The sequence below is a fragment of the Ptychodera flava genome, chromosome 16 (assembly GCF_041260155.1).
Source record: "Ptychodera flava strain L36383 chromosome 16, AS_Pfla_20210202, whole genome shotgun sequence".
Lineage (NCBI taxonomy): Eukaryota > Metazoa > Hemichordata > Enteropneusta > Ptychoderidae > Ptychodera > Ptychodera flava.
In genome coordinates, this window is record NC_091943.1 from 37312653 (window position 1) to 37329740 (window position 17088).

A 17088-nucleotide genomic window follows, 5' to 3' on the forward strand; every position below is an offset into this window, starting at 1 on the left:
GGATCGAATTTTCCTACAAATTGTTACCAAATATGACAAAATTATGTTCAGAGCCTTCGAAACTGTCTCACAACATATCCTGGGTTGCCGTAGGTCATTTAAGGTCACAAACTGAAAAAATTACTTAAAATATACAAATTTGGGGGTTTCCCAACACTTTGAGCAGAAAATTTATCTAATAACATCCCCGGGACTTTATACCAAATTACAAAGCTATCAAACAAGTAATTTTGAGAACAAGTTTTCTTGACCAATGACAATATTGACTTTAAAAATACAAATTTGTATATTTCAGGACAATTTCCACATATCTAACTATTGTCATCTCTGTACGTCTGCGTACCAAATATAAAAGCTGTCTGTCCAGGGGTTTTAAAAAGAAAATACTGTTTGAGATTTTTTGACCAAAAATGACAAAATTGCTCAAAAGTAGTAGTTTTCCCAATTTTGTCATTATTTCAACAAATTAGAAGAGTAACACCATCGCAAAGATCCAACCAAAATTTGAGAGCGATTGGGCCGGCGGTTTCAGAGAAGAATAATTTTTACTGAAAATGAGAAAATCACCAAAAAATTCAGCAAAAATACGAAATTAAAGATACCTCCATGATATTCATAAAACTGTATAAGTTCACCTAAGGTACTTGCACAAAAATTTTCAAAGCAATGAAAACAGCGGTTCTGGAGTTATTAATTCTTGACCATTTTCACATTTTGTAAGCTCATTTGCATAATTTTGGCAATGCAGACTTCATTTGAACAAAATCCCATCTATAGCCCAGGATGCATCCACACACCAAATACCAAGGTGAAACGTGCAGCGGTTTGCGTGTTTTTTGATGTTGACGGACATACTGTACGTACGTACATACATACATATATACATACATACATACATACAGACACCATCGACTTCAGCTTATACGATAAACTCACATTGGTATAACCAAATGTGAGCTAAAACTGATCACTTTTCAGAAAGATGTGTTTTTATGTTTACAATCTTTTGTTTCTGGGTACCTCAAAACAAAAAGCTGAATGAGAGGGTGTAATCAATAGGATGGGGGCCAAGTCTGTGTATCACTGATTATGATGCAATCTTGCCATGGAGGAAGGATAATCATGAAATCTGTGTAGGTCAACAGGACTACATCAGAACCTGGTAACACTTCAGATATAGACACTGTTTTAATTTTCTTATACGATTATGAACATAACTTGTAAAAGAGAGAAATCCATACAAACAAATTATGAAACTCTGAGGTACATTGCAATTGGAAAGTATACTGCTTTGACAGAAAAGAACACAAAGTTTTATAAAGTCTTTACTGAAACACCTTGTTTTATAGCTATGCCTGGAAATAGCACACAGCTAGCTAGCATTACAACAGAAAAACAAAAGTTGTCATTTGCAAAACCAAAACTGCACGACCAATAAATCAACTATCTGCTGGTATTTCTTAATGGATACCACTTTGGCTTTGTTTTTGAAAACCAGGTATCACTGATTTATTCGCTATATCATCAAATACTTTTTGACAACAGGTGCACTGAATCAGAAACCATGACAAGACACCACAATGCTACTGTACCTAATATCTTGCATCATCAATTTCCTGAGTTGCACAGTCTTGGAAACTTCCAATACTTCCTAGTATGGCTATCAGATCTAGTCTCCAAAATGATGACAGGTAAACTGCACACAATGGAGCATGCCCTGATAACAATAATAACATAAAAGGTTTCATGGCATTTTTATCGGAAGTAAAATCACAGTCTAACTTAATTCCACTCTTAATAAATATCATTAGCAAATGGTCAAATTTCTTTCAAATTTTCCATATCAATAGAGGGAGATTCAAGTCTAATGATGAACTTAACATTTTATGATATTTTTCTATAATCACTGTTCCACTGGCTTGGACAGTAATGGTACAACTGCATTTTAATATGGTCTGGATTCAACAAAGTATATGCACTTCACATAATCATCCAGTTAGGTGAGGAAGAATAATTCAATTGTTCTCTGGATTCATGGCTTTTACTTTCGCCAATTTGGAATTGGTGTAACGTGGGGTCAAAGTAAAATGAAAAAGAACAAATGTTAGACCCAATCTTGAGGACATTAAAAAGACAATAATGCAAGTGTTTTACTTTTATGGCATTCTTGATGTGCATATTTTTTTTGTTTTTTGTTGGGAGCATGTGGAATAATACCTAAATTATTGTGGACAGTTTATAAAATCTACAATCCAAGTTATCAGTAACAGTGTAACTAGCGGAAGATTTTGCTTGTTCCTTATAAATATTTTTTTTAATTTTGCTCTCCCTCCACAAGCTTTGCCAAAATAATCCGAGGAACAGTAGTTTTTTTTTTGCTAAGGCCTTACTATGGAACATGTAACAATGAAGTAACTACTGAACAGATGTAAAATGTGTAAAATACAGCTATAAATGAATAGATTTCATATCAATATTAAAACTGATACTACTATATATAACAGCATGTTTCTCTGTCTCAAGCAAGCTTTACAACAAATACCAGTAGTACCAATAAACTGAACAAGAATAAAGTACAAAAGCCTGAATATTATTCTCTTATGCACCATGATTCAGAATGTACACAAGCTAACTCATATGGTTGTACACTCTGCCAACACATCAACACATGACCAGGCTTACTATCAACAAGAACGATGTCTTCAATGATCAGACACTGATTCTAGACATACAAGTATTTTCTGATGATTACTGTGAATATTATCAACTTTGTAATTGTTCTACGTACTGTTATCTTTTCCCTCTCCAAAGTAATTTTACTCGGCCATGTGAGTTTCATTTAAATGTGGAGAATAACTTTGCTGAAAACCTAATTAAAAGCGTAGATTACATTTATGAAATCAGAAATAAAGAAAGATACTCCCTGAAGTAAACGCAGGAAACTTTTGAAAGTATTAATTAGCAGAATATATTCAGCTATTTCAAAGATTGTTAGTCACCTATGATCATAAGCCATGGCTTTGACTGTTAAATGACATACTGATAAACCATTTGCATTTGGCTTCAAGGCAGTATGAAAGCTATGAAATGAATACAAATGTACAAAATCTCTTGAATGAAGGTACTGGAAAAGTCCTTGATTTAGTTTTCCTTATCATCTGTTTTAAACGTAAACAGGTAAATTCTTTTATAAATGACCATCTCTCTTCCTGTTGAAAAATTTTCGTTTTTAGGAAGTACATGAATTGAGCCACACTACAGCACATCAATGGCAGATGTGATCGTATTGATAGATACCAGTTTGTTTTTACCCAATATAATGTGAAGCTGATCAAAACTTGTAATGCCCCCAAACATGAATCAATTGTCCAATCAGAATAGTTACCATGGTTACAACAGTGGATGTCGATGACAAATTGCACTTATAGAGAATGAGTGGCCATCATGACAGCCTACGCCATACAATTTGGACATCAAATATACTGTACTGAACATGTTGACTTGATCGAGAGTTGGGCTGAAAATATTTACTGTGATATGAAACATCATCTGTGTAATTGATGTCCACTAATGTGAGCTTTCCCATACCAGTACTTGTCATTGTATCCATTACAGGCATCCGGGTTTATGAAATCTGTAACAGATTGTAAAACTCGTCTCTTCTGAGCAGAATAACCCAGAATTACGCTTCACTTCTAATATGTTTGGCGTTTTTTTCCTGTTGACTAGCCACTTCTAATTTTTGACAAATGTAACTTGCAGAAGCACAATTATTACTCAACTGTGACACACATGAGAAACAAAAAGATAAGCTTTAAAAATGTTCATGTAAGATGGTCATGAGGGTTAAGCTACTGATTTTGTCAATCTAGAATTTCCTTCTGAGCCATCCTTTGTGTTTTAGATTCTTGGGTCTGCTTAGACATACATGTGCATGGTGAACTAACAACCTGATATAACCCTCTGTTAATTGCTGCTACACGTACACCATCATCCATAAACAATCACATCACATAATTCCATCATTTTGTGATTGAGTTTGAGTCAAAAGGGATTACATTTAAAAAGGTATTCCAGTGCTAGACATTCCAAAATAATATGTCTGGCTAGAAAGTGGTGTGTCAGTGTTGAATGCCCAGCTATCATCTACACATCCACATTGTTTTTGACTGTCTGTTAGAACACTCTGTCAAAGGCAGCATCATTAGATGTACTTGGTCTTTGAGGTTGCTGAGATGCCTGATGACTGTGTTGCCCTTGCAGGTGACGTCGTCTTGGTGGAGCAAGATATTCAAACATGGACTGGTTGTGTGTGGACAACATCTTGGCAAGACTGCAAGGCATTGGGTCTGTCCAGAAAAAGTCATGATTGAGTGCAGCATCACTATCATAGCGCTGTGCTGGATCCAAGCACAGTAACTTGTCAATCAAATCTAATGCCGCTTGATCCTTCACATATGCCTTGAGACGCTCTTTGACCTTTCGTTTCTGTCCTTTTGGAAGTTCAAGTTTGTTGTACATTTCTAGTTTTTCTACATCTGGCCATGTATCTGGTCCTATAGAACCACATAGGTGGCTGATAAGGGTCAGTTGATGCTGTTCAGTGTTTCCTTGCATAATAGGGCTGCGGGTCCACATCTCAGCTACAATACATCCAGCACCCCATGTATCAATTGCTGGACCATAATTCCTCTCTCCTAGAAGCAACTCTGGAGGTCTATACCACAAAGTTACCACCCTGTTTGTGTATCTGTTTGGTCCTTTAGTGTTACTGAAAGCTCTAGCCAGCCCAAAATCAGCTAGTTTAAGAACACCGTTTTTGGTGATAAGAATGTTGGCAGCTTTCATGTCTCGATGTAGGACTTTATTGCAGTGAATATAGTACAATGAGTTCAATAACTGTCTCATAACTTCCTTGATTTCTCCAAGATTGAATTTCACGTTGGGATTGCTGAGAAGTCCTGCCAGGTCATGTTCACAAAATTCAAACACCAGGAATATGCTGCCTTTGTATCTGTTGAACTGTGTTGCTGTGGAATTGAAGAAAACAAATCTCAAGTTATAGCCAGAGTAGCAGACTCTCTTCACACTATTTTCAAATGAAGGGTGTGTCCCGTTGGTGTGATCACCATGAAATGAGCAACAACTTGTTAGAATTCTTGTACATGGAATATTTGGAATTTTGAGTGTCTCATTCGAATAATATTAGGGTACTACACTCTACAATACATGTATGGCTGCTCTTGTACAGCTTCATAGATACATGGTGGTGTACCGTAAGATAAAATCTGGACATTATAGGCAAATACATTGAATACCAACGGCTGGTCTGTCTGCATTTACCAAATAACTCACTGTGTCACATAAAGGTAATTGAGAGTAAACGCTTCAAACTGATTGCTTTTGGAAGAAATATGACAGTGTCACATCAGTAATGATGTTATAGCACTACTGGTGCTATCAATCTTGATAGACTGACTGGGAAACATAATGATATGTCGTATGTGTGCTGAATTTCTCTGATTGAAATTCCAAGTGAACAAGTCACAGGCAACAAAGAACTTGAGTAATAATGGGAGCGATAGGATTCACTTTATAGAAACCATACTACTTATACAGTAGGGGAACAAAATGACAGAAACATTGTAGAAATTGTGTTCTGAATGAAAACGTCAATATTCTGATGATGGAGCCTGAAGGGGTGATGCTGAAGCTAATGTTGCATTAAAACGTGGAAATTTTTCCGTATAGGCTGGCATTATTACAGTACACATGATGACACTGTCTCCTGACAGCAAAAGCAAACTTACCTTTTGTACGACAGATCTCAAGCAGACTTACAACATTCTCATGGCGGAGAAGCTGAAGGATTTTGATCTCTCTCAACGCAGTGATGGGAAACTGTTCAAAACAGAATACATTATTACAATAAAGCTTGTCATTATAAGTTTTTGTTTAAAATAACTGTAAGGGCATGCAAACAAAGATCACAGATGTAGGTGTTCTCTTTGCAGTTTTACAGCACAGACTATTCTTTACAAATACAATGGGGGCACAAGCGGTGTACTTGGTTTTCCCCACAAAGCATCACAGTGCTAGCAGCCTTCTTTGACTAGGACGCAGACGAAGATATGACGATAATATTGTGGACTACTTTCTAAAATGTATATGACTTAGGAACAGGCTGAGTAGGACTTACCCCTTCTTTCTCATTTTCCATGAGTACTTTCTTCAAAGCCACTACACGGCCAGTCCTTTTGTGCTTTGCTTTGAATACCTCCCTGTGAAATAATTTAAGTGACTATTATGGCTGATGAAGGAAGTTTCTGCTGCTACACTTGGGGGGATAGGGGTAGTCTAATATTTTTTGTATCTCATGGGACCAGGCTCTTCATCTAAAGACCTTTTCTTCCCAAACAAACTCACTTAAACTCTGCTTCATCCCAAAATCACTTTGTCGTATATGCCATTTTGTCCCCATCACTAAAATTAAGTTAATTTTCAAATGTAGCCCATTTGATGGCAAACTTCAGCTTGGTTACCGGTAATGTAAGTGTTAGGATAAAGGTTATACTTCTTTCATGATAACATTTTGTATTTCCTATGTCCAAACTCATGGCCACCTAACCATGCTATTATGAAATTTCAAAACAACAGGGATACATCACATACATGTATTGTGTATTGCTTGTTAGAAAAGTCTATTTTGGTTTGAGGAATAGATTACAATTGAAAAATTGGATGACACTCATGATTTATGGAGGAGTCTTACAGCCTTAATGTTCAATGTAAACCTTTGCACTCACAGTTGGAAAACTTGTTTGTGTTTTGTGAAATAGATTACAAAATAGCAAGCACTCTGGGATGTACATATGCTGGTGTGTCCCAGAACCGGTTTTGAGACACCCATATATCTACATGTACCTGTAGGATGATATGTTGGGGAAGACATAAGATGAGATGATGGGACATCGGACAAAGTGACTATGAACCCTTTAACCTGGACTTGTTCCAAGTCTGTTCGCATATAAATATCAAAACAGAATAAACTGAAGGAATAGACTTTAGTTTAGCAGACTGTCACGTTAGTGGTAGGCCGAACCACAGTTGCGAGTGGAGTGATACGTACCGGCCGCCGCGTACTATGCATAGAATAAGTGCCACTTATTCTATGCATAGTACGCGGCGGCCGGTACGTATCACTCCACTCGCAACTGTGGGCCGAACGTTGCATAGATAGTGGGGTGAACGCTAGCTGCAAAATTGTAGCGCTACGGTGAGGCGGTCGGTGATTTTTGGTTTTTGCGACTTCGCTCACCAGTAGCGCTACAAGGCCGATGGCCCTGGGGAGTATCATATAAGCGCACCCCACTCGACCAGGCGTGTTGATGTGGAATGCAACATATTTACTGCATTTGGTCGTACCGATTTATCACTACTGAAGACTAAACAGTATACTGCACTAACTTTGTCGTTTATGGGGTTTGGAATTTGTTCAAACACGATGATCGCGTTCCGAAAACATTGAGCGTGGGACGTTGGTGTTTGTGGGAGCCGCCATTACCGGAAGTTGGTAATGACGGCTCTCAGAAATGTTTCGGAACGCGATCGTCGTGTTTGAACAAATTTCAAACCCCATAAATGACAAAGTTAGTGCTGTATACTGTTTAGTCTTCAGTAATGATAAATCGGTACGACCAAATGCAGTAAGTATGTTGCATTCCACATCAACACGCCTGGTCGAGTGGGGTGCGCTTATATGATACTCCCAAGGGCCATCGGCCTTGTAGCGCTACTGTAGTACTGGTGAGCGAAGTCGCAAAAACCAAAAATCACCGACCGCCTCACCGTAGCGCTACAATTTTGCAGCTAGGGTGAACGCGTATGCCCAATAGCATGAATAGAGTCACTTGGAAATCACTTCTGGTTGTATCGTCTATGCTGTCAAAGCATAAATGTGTAACTGTAATATAAGAGTGGAAAATTAGATATGGTCGTTATACGTAAACAAAGCACAACAGTGTTTCTGATCCATTCACTTCCTCTTACCGTACCGGAGCGGAATTTGCTGATTAAACAATATTTCAAGGTCACGTTCCTCGACGACGGTCTCCAACATGATTGAAAAAAACTTACCCGAACGTTCCCTGACCAATTTTTGCCAACTTCTCATATTTAAGGACTTCGTCGCAGTATGGGAACTCCAAATTTTCCATTATTTGCGGATTCATTTTGAAAAAATGTCAGGCTATTGCCAGTGCTAAAACGGAAAACGATAAGCTGAGGAATGGCGAGTTGCGGTGAAATGACCCCTGACCTAAGTGAGAACCTCCAGCTTAGCCAAAAGTATAAAGAGGGGTTTATTTTTTTCCCACTTTTAACGTCAGTTGCTTTTTTTGTTGGTATTATTATGATTACATTGGCTTTATCTCTTCTCAAAACAAATGTAGGTGGCATTTACTCGGTTAAAAAACAAAATTTACCCAAAATTTACAAATCACATCTAGAGAATATTAAATGTACATTGCTTCCTAGAGGGTTAAAAGTGTACGCAACAACTGATGACGATTACACATTGCATTTCTGGGAAACCCTATCATTCAGGTTTCTTCGGAAGATTTTCATTTTATATCGCATAAATTTTGTCGTCACTGTTGAATTTTTAGAATCAGAAGATGCCAAAGGTTATATCTAGAAGTGTTGTTTGCTCTGATACGAGGGATAAAGAGGAATATGACGAAGCGAAGCCCTTACACGTTTACTATTGTCTATGTGGTCAAATGGTTCTGATTCTTGGTAAGTTTTAATACACATACAGTGTTTTAGGTATTGAAATACTTGCTAGTCCCGTAACAATATGACACAGAACCGCTAATTTCAAAAATTAACTGGGCTTCGAAGCAGTCGATTAATCAGCGAGTTCACCGATGATATCGAGACGTGAAGTTGTTTGATATTACCATAGGGTCCTCAATCTCCGATGATATTGATGATGATGATGATTAAGTTAGGCTGTATTGAATTTTGCCGCACATATGTATAATTAGGCTGTCTTGAATTTCGCGGCGCATACTTTGTTCTTTTCTGCAAATACTATCAACAACAACAACAACAATAATAACAACAACAAGAACAAATTTACAGAGTCCAAATATATTTTTATTTCGGAGTGTCTATTACCACGCGCGTGGCAATAGCCAAGTTGGCTATTGCCACGCGCGTGGCAATAGCCACGGTGGCTATTGACACGCTAAGATTTTTTCGGAGACAGATTTTGTCAACTGTTGAAGTTAACTTTTCCCAGTTTGTGTAGAAATTAGCTCAAGTAAGTGTAATTGTATATTTCTGCCACGATTCACCTTGCGCTCGCTCGGGAAGTTGGTCTGATGGTCGACGAAGCTTGGGGACGACCGGTCGGTTTGCAGTCTCTGCGATTGACAGTATACTGCATGGTCATTCATGCATCATGACAAAAGATACCATTTAAAAAGAGCTTGTCTGGAAAGCAACTCAAAATTTACTCATTTTAACCCAAGAGAAATTGTTTCGGGGGCGAGAACACCAACCTGACCTGCCGAAAACGTCTGTCTATGACCTTTGACCACGTGACCTATCTGTCAGCGATGTCATCACGTCAACAAACTGAGTGCATGCTGTATACGCGACGTCAGAACTTTCGAATGGAGGCCCCAGTGAATGTTAATTTCGAATTGTTTCTGTGGCACGAAAGTTTGTATAGTGACTCCTGGTTTTAATTTTTTGATTTGGTAAGAAACGGGGTGGACAACTGGTTGACATTTGTTAGAGAAAAAGTTTAGTCTCATTTTCCATGTAACACAAGTTATGCCAAGCATGATTGAAGCCGATTGAAGCCATACTACGCGTAGCTACGTGAAGTGAATGGTCGAGCTCCAGATTGGCAACGACAATAAAGACTAGTCCCAAAAACTTTGCGAATCGTTCTTTTTCCCTGAAAACATGTGCGAGGCAAAGATCGCTGATGACAAACAATGATGAATACTCAGGGATCAATGGATGTAGTCCGTTGCGCGTTTTCATTAGACCTGACGGTCGGTCATGTTTTACTTCTGACGCCAAGCAACAGATTACGCTTGATTTACCGAATTATCAGCAAAAAAATATGGATTCAGGACGTGAACCATTGAGAGAGTCAATTATAGGTCAAAAAACATCTCAGAATTATCGTTCAAAACCATGGCGTGGCAATAGCCAGGTTGTCTATTGCCACGCGCGTGGCAATAGACAACCTGGCTATTGCCACGCGCGTGGCAATAGACAACTTGGCTATTGACACGCGTGTGGCAATAGCCTCGGCCTTTTTATTTTCCTCCTTTTTTAAATATTTAATCATCATCATCATCATCAATATCATCAGAGATTTAGGACCCTATGATATTACCACAGGCTTTCGACTCAATACAGGTGAACCGCCAAACTGCCACTGATGCACGGTTTGGCGCGCTGCCTGCATTGAGTCGAAAGACTGTGGATATGACATTATTACACTGTCATTTGTGGTTGGATACACTGCGAAGGTAGCGCTGTGTGGCATGCCGGCAGGGCTGTGTCATGCGGTCCTACTAATTACTGCCCATCACTGCCCGTCACGAAATTTGCCTTCCTATCACTGTAATCAGTCGATATTTCAATACCAAAGACCACTTATATTTGTGAAAAGCTATACAAAACAAGAGTTTGTTTTACTCCAAATGCCTGAGTCCTGTCTCAGAACTACAATCAATATCCAGAATTGGAGCGCTAAGTTGTCGACAGGCAGTGTTTGGACATCAAATACGATCAACATTACTACTCATTCCAAAATTAACTTTTTGGGGTCTGGGATGACTATTTTGTATGGTATTGCAATATCAACTGATTACAGTCATTGGAAGGCTAATTGCCTGGCGGGCAGTGGTTAGAGTCGACAGGCAACTTAAGTGCCAAGTGGTACCGATCACACAATTAGCATTGCTACCCCTTCGAAAATTGACGTTTTCAGATCTGGGACTATCGTTTCATTTGTGTTTACAAAGAGTAGTGGTCTTTGGTATTGAGATATCGACTGATTACAGTAATTGGAAGGTTAATATCCTTACGGGCAGTGACGGGCAGTGACGGGCAGTAATTATTAGGACCTGTGTCATGTGCTATACCGGCTATAGGCCTCCCACCCAAACGAGATTGACTGCCTGTCAGAAAATTAACCTTCCAATTACTGTGATAAGTTGATATCTCAATACAGGAGACCACTACTATTTATAGAAAGCTACATATTTAGAGTCTGTTTTTGCCATGGAGCTAGAAATCTAGCTCCGGTTTTACTCACAGTGCTATAGTCCAGTCTCAGAGCTGACGTCTCTTTTTTACATCCATGTACAATACAATCAAATGATTAGCATTGCTGCTCGTTCAAAAAATATCAGTGTTTTACGGGTCTGGGACTATTATTTTGTTTGTTTTTATAAAGAGCAGTGGTGTTCAGTATTGAGATATCGACTGATTACAGTAATCGGAAGGTTAATTTCTTGATGGGCAGTTGACAGGCAGCGATGGGCAGTGATAGGCAGTAATTAGTAGGACCCTTCGCTGGTCCTACCAATTATTGCCTTTGGCTGCCTGATGGAAGTGTGGGTTTCACTTGTGCACAGTCCCTCCACTCACAGGAGGGACTGTGACCTGTGCTTATTTTGGTCAAACTACAATGACCCAACATATCAAACATAAGATGCTGATTTAGAAATGAATAAACTCAAGCCCATTTTGCATTGATATTTTCCAACAATTTCAACAACAATCAGAGATAAATCTTCAGTGACTATTACAGTACCACACGCAAAGATCAAGTTTGTGTCGTTTATGCAAAGTTTCTCTAGCATAAAACATTAGTTACATGTATATATGGTCTACCAAACTGAATTTTCTTGATTTTCTCAAATGATTTCTTCATTTTGTGCATTAGAGTGCAGTAGTCATTTTGCCTGTCTTAGATCCATGCTGGGCCAACTCAAAACAGTATTCTTCCAGTGAAACGTTCCTGGTTGAATAATATAGTCGCTCAGTTTAATGTAAAAGGCTATATATATATATATATATATTGAAAATTAATGATGCCACTGTTAGATCAGGCCAAGCATTGAAGAATTTGACAGTATAATTAGCATGTTGGTTCCAGCCAGACCTCACAACCTGCAATTGCTTAACAGTTAGTGGCTTGCCTTCCATGGTGCAAATCAAGTGCAAATGCAGGTTTGAGGTCTGGCCTGTAAATATTGCAGGCGGGATATGAGTCCATAATTTGCATGTTGCACTGTTTACATCACTTTAAAAATGTATGCAACAGCTTCTAACGTTTCAACTGAATAAACAAGAAATTGGACAATACATTTATCAATAGAAAGTCTGGAGATCAAATGTGAAGATATTTCTAATATGGTCTCTACATAATCATTGTTGACAGATTGCACCATAGACAAACTGCCACTCAGAAAGAGAGATGGAGCTAGAGTCATAGATGGCAGCAAACATGCGCACAAATTGACTTGTGAAGCCGATGAAACAATACATCTTAAAAGGTAAGTGGAAAGTTAGACTCACAGTCCCATGTTGGTCATGCACTGTGCTTTCTCATGCCCTTGACAATTTTAGCCTCGGGCGGTAAGTTGATGTATCGAGTGGGGTTTTAGCTCTTGCTTGGCAAACCATTTAGGGCACATCATTTACAGCAGAGATGAGAAGCTTAAAGAAGGAGACTTTTGTATAGATAATCTGCTGATTTTTTATGTCATTTGTCCTCAGTAAAATCAACAAGTACCAAGTACATCTGATGCACATGATGGATAACAGTCAGGTGATCCCAAAATGACAAAATGTGATAGTAGCTGTTTAATCTGTAGATGGACATAATTCCTGTGCAATAATAGAGGGCAAAGGGCACTAAGTATGTTAAATAATGTTTCTATGATGAGTAAAACATGAAATTTTTGTTGGACAGCAGCAAATTTTCATCAAAATAAAAGTTAATCCTGGGGTTCAGATTGCATTAGGTAGGGCAATTCAGTAAAATGCTACTGGCAAATATTTTCAACTTGCCAAAAACAACCCCAGCTTATGGATACAAAGACATTCATATTTCAGGAACTAGCTCAATTACTGGTACCCTTGGTATGTAACAAGATTGATAATACATGCAAAAATACACAAAATTGCTGTTTGTTTTTTGTTAACATTTTCCTGGAGAGTCTCAATTCTGTTGTATTTATTGAGAGCCATTAAAGTCCATATGACAAGTCTCATGGCGCTTATTTTGTAGAGGATATGTATGCTTGTGTGCCACAATAATTTATGAGTATTTCATCATTTCATTGACAGGCCAGATGGAATAGAGAGACAATACAGGAAAAAATGTAAAAAGTAAGTAGTATAATTTCTGAAAGAATTGCTTATTCTGTCAAATGCTCTCTTTTGTTGACAATACTGACAAAATCATTCACAATAACAGTATTATCAAGTTTCTATTTTGTTTAATAAAAATAATCCTTCTGACCAATTTCATCATATTGTCAATATTTTAAATCAGTTGTTTGGTGGCTCATGTTCACCAAAAATGAAAATTTGACTAAAATGAAATGAAGTATGAAATGACATACAAACAGTAAATGTCCATCTTTGATAAGAAGGAAAGTCATAAACAAAAACAAAAAATGAGTATGATTACTTTTTATTTTCTTGGCAGATGTAGTTTGTTTCTATTTTACCAGCACAGTGATAAAGACACCAACATCACATTTATTGTGGAAGGTGGTGTTTTCAAAGCTGGTGATGGTCCTGTGAAAACAAACATCCTAGCACAGGCACAGACTGAAGCACCTAAAAAGGTAAAACTGCCATTAGAAAAAATAATCAGATCTTGTATGTAACACATGCAATGTTGCAGATAGATTACATGTTCAAAAGTGATTGTACTTGTCTGTTTGTTTAACACCTTGATAAATCACGTTATAAGGGTGGGAATCCACTTTAGTGGTACAGTATGTTAAAGTGTTGAAATTTCATATTGATAACATGCTGGAAAGCATAAAGGTTGCCTTACGTGTACACTAAGCTATGATTCTTCCATGATTACTGATGTGGTCCAGGGATGTGCAAGGGGTTTTCTTTGTTGGATGTAAGTCCCAGCATGCAACTATCATTATTATTATTCACAAATCCTACCAATGACAGGCAATTGCACAAAGTTAAAGATATATAAACATCACACTGTCAAACCATATAACTAGGGAGTTATGAAATTCAAATATAGATTACAAATAAGGAATAAATACCAGTAATGATAGTAATAGTTCGATCTCATAGTTCAAGCACTGCATACTACAGCCATACATGTACATGTATGATGGAGAAGTACAAGGAGTCATGTGTGGATAATTTAGAAGAATTTCTTATAGTCTGTAAGGGTAGCTATATTTTATGTATAGATGTTATTTCTAATCTTTGTCCAGAAATTTCACACATTGATTGACATCATATGAGGAAAAGCTGTTGTCTCTTTGAGATGCAAATTCTTTGTACATTTCTTGTTATTAGAACTAAAAGAATCTTTGTACATTTCAGGTTATTAGAACTAAAAGAATCTTTGTACATTTCAGGTTATTAGAACAAAAAGAACCAAAGAGATGGGTAAATTCAGTTCTGTAACAGTGTCAACAGTGGATGAAGAGGAAGAAGAAATTGAAGCCGTAAGTAGATGTAATTTGTAATGTCTGTGATGATACAGTGAATTCACTACCAACAATGTTCTTCAGGGAATTGTGATAGACCAGCATTGTATTGTGATACCCTGGTGTCCACTGCTATACTTGTGCGCAGGAAATATTCTTGACTTTATGCATTCTTTGCATGTTCAAATGATGCATAAATAGTCAAATGCTTTCAAAATAACCAAAATATTGTATACATCTCATACATACATTTATGTTTGAAAAATTTATCAACAACAATATTGCATTCACAGTGTCAAATTTTCATACATTATTTTGAAAACTCATGTAATTTGACATATGATCACCGCATCGTGTATAAACCAACTATCATGATTAGACATTCAGGCATACCGGTAGGTATTTCATTATGATTTGCATCAAGGTAAAGTTATGCTTTGCTTACAGAGAGAAGTGGCTGATTCATACGCCAGTAATGCCAGAGTGATAGAAAAACAGTTACAGAGGAAAGGTGTTGCAAAGAGAAAACTTCAAGAAATGGTAAGTGAAATTTCTATCTATCCAACAACAGTCATCAGACCTTCAGGGTGATGTCTTCTACATCTAATGAGATAACCAAATTGTACAGGTGATGTCACACATTTGTACAGAAGAAGATAAATCCACAAGATTTGAATTAGTATTATTGTAATTGATGATGTACGTAACATACATACTATGTATTGCTGTTCATCAAAGAAACAAATGTACTCCCAATTGACATTATTTCTGTCAGTTTTGTTTGAGAATTCACTCTTGTTAATCAGAATCTTGAACAATGATTGGTTGTCAATAAAACATGCCTCAGCTCCGCCTCAATGCAGAATGGACATGACATAGTCTACCAATTATGTTATACACATTATGGTAACGAGTTTGTAATGGCTGCTGTAGTAAACTTTTAACTTCACAAATAGTGTACTAAGGTTGCATGTGACACCCAGAACATTAACTGTTGACATTGAAATTCATTTCCAGTGTATTATTTTCCTTGATGTGTAACTATCACGTCTACAACACATGCACAGCTGTAACTTGATTTTGAAATATTTTCTATGATTCTGAAGGCACAAGAAGAGATGAAGAAAAAATCCAAGGGTACTCTTCTTGCCGAGAAGTTTTGAAAGACACTGAAGAAATGGTCAGATGATTTGAGTCAACTCTGTCCTTGGCATTGCGGAGAAGTTTGATCAAATGCTGACATGGTGTCAAGAATAGACAGATTTCATCAAAAGAAAATTTGCATTGACTCAGTAAATCTTGTTTTGGTTGTCAATGGAAGAATCCTATTAAAAAACATAAGTCAATGCAGCTTACTCTTGTCAATAGAACTTTTAAGTTTCCAACCAAGACTTAATGATGCATCCTCTCTGTTGATCTGTACCTTAGACATGGTTTATGTCAGTCACCTTGCACCATTGTGAATTTGTAGCATCCAAGGTGTAATTTGAGGTTCAACAGCTTTCTTCCTACAAAAGGATACTCAGAAACAATGTCATCTGGGAAAGGCAGTGCAAGATCAATGAGTGGTTTCATAAATGTGGACATTTTACAGTTTATACAAGTACTTTTGTAATTTTTGTTTTTAATAAAAATTTATGCTATTTATCTAAATTGTGCTTGATTATTTATCAACATGTGACAATGAAATTACATTACATTTGACGACGGGAATAACATTTACTTGTGGTGATGGGAATAACATTACATGTGGAAGTTAAAACAGGATAACTTCCAAAGTGAGTCTTTTTTTTCTTTTATTTCCAAGCGGCAGTCGTGTGAATATATTTAGATCCTACTTGGTGTGATTGAGTGTTACAAAAATGTTAACTCAAATTCTTGAAAGCTCAAAGTGGTCCATAAGAGAGTGATGCATTTGGACCAAATTGAACTGTAGGTAATTCAGAGATCAGATACTGTGCCACCAGAAGACGCAACACCTTGCTCTCTCTGATTTTAAGTTGGTGGCGCTGTTGGAAAACTTCTCAGCTTGAGCAGCATCAGCTGGCAGAAGACCACTGGAAAAACAACTTGACTTAGAACGTACATTTGTAACATATGATGACTAGGTATTCATCATGAAATGTGGCAGAATACATTTAATGCCATCTAAGGAAACTCCAGAACTTAATTCCACCAAAATTTGCTGGCAAGAGTGTGTCAAGGTTCTATCAGGATGATAGCAAGTACAACATATCACAGCAGTGTGATGTCATTCACTTTCATGGAAATAACTATTGAGATGTCAAATTTCCTGTGTCATATAAGGCTGCATCAAAGTTTTGTGAACCCTAGCTATGAAAACAGTCTT

General features: G+C 37.4%; 2 protein-coding genes across 2 annotated transcripts; one reads left to right on the forward strand and one right to left on the reverse strand.

Annotated features, from left to right (window-relative positions):
- Positions 1-2211: 2211 nt before the first annotated feature.
- LOC139114752 (cyclin-dependent kinase 9-like) lies at positions 2212-8329 on the reverse strand. The gene is made up of 4 exons (XM_070676644.1): positions 8137-8329; positions 6200-6281; positions 5811-5901; positions 2212-5030 (listed from the first exon to the last, which is right to left on the reverse strand). The coding sequence occupies exons 1-4, from the start codon at positions 8229-8231 to the stop codon at positions 4177-4179; spliced, it is 1122 nt and encodes a 373-aa protein (XP_070532745.1). The 5' UTR covers positions 8232-8329; the 3' UTR covers positions 2212-4176.
- Positions 8330-8540: 211 nt separating this feature from the next.
- On the forward strand, positions 8541-16391 carry LOC139114753 (STING ER exit protein-like). The gene is made up of 7 exons (XM_070676645.1): positions 8541-8796; positions 12479-12593; positions 13390-13431; positions 13754-13895; positions 14667-14756; positions 15186-15278; positions 15845-16391. The coding sequence occupies exons 1-7, from the start codon at positions 8676-8678 to the stop codon at positions 15899-15901; spliced, it is 660 nt and encodes a 219-aa protein (XP_070532746.1). The 5' UTR covers positions 8541-8675; the 3' UTR covers positions 15902-16391.
- Positions 16392-17088: the final 697 nt, after the last annotated feature.

Bases quoted from the DNA above. Each gene is read 5' to 3' on its own strand.
- LOC139114752 (XM_070676644.1), bottom strand. From the start codon at position 8,231: ATGAATCCGCAAATAATGGAAAATTTGGAGTTCCCATACTGCGACGAA. The intron at 5,902-6,199 runs GTAAGTCCTACT...TGTTTTGAACAG, and splicing joins TGGAAAATGAGAAAGAAGGG to TTTCCCATCACTGCGTTGAG. The intron at 5,031-5,810 runs GTAAGTTTGCTT...TCAATTCCACAG, and splicing joins TGAGATCTGTCGTACAAAAG to CAACACAGTTCAACAGATAC.
- LOC139114753 (XM_070676645.1), top strand. From the start codon at position 8,676: ATGCCAAAGGTTATATCTAGAAGTGTTGTTTGCTCTGATACGAGGGAT. The intron at 13,432-13,753 runs GTAAGTAGTATA...TTTTCTTGGCAG, and splicing joins TACAGGAAAAAATGTAAAAA to ATGTAGTTTGTTTCTATTTT. The intron at 15,279-15,844 runs GTAAGTGAAATT...ATGATTCTGAAG, and splicing joins AGAGAAAACTTCAAGAAATG to GCACAAGAAGAGATGAAGAA.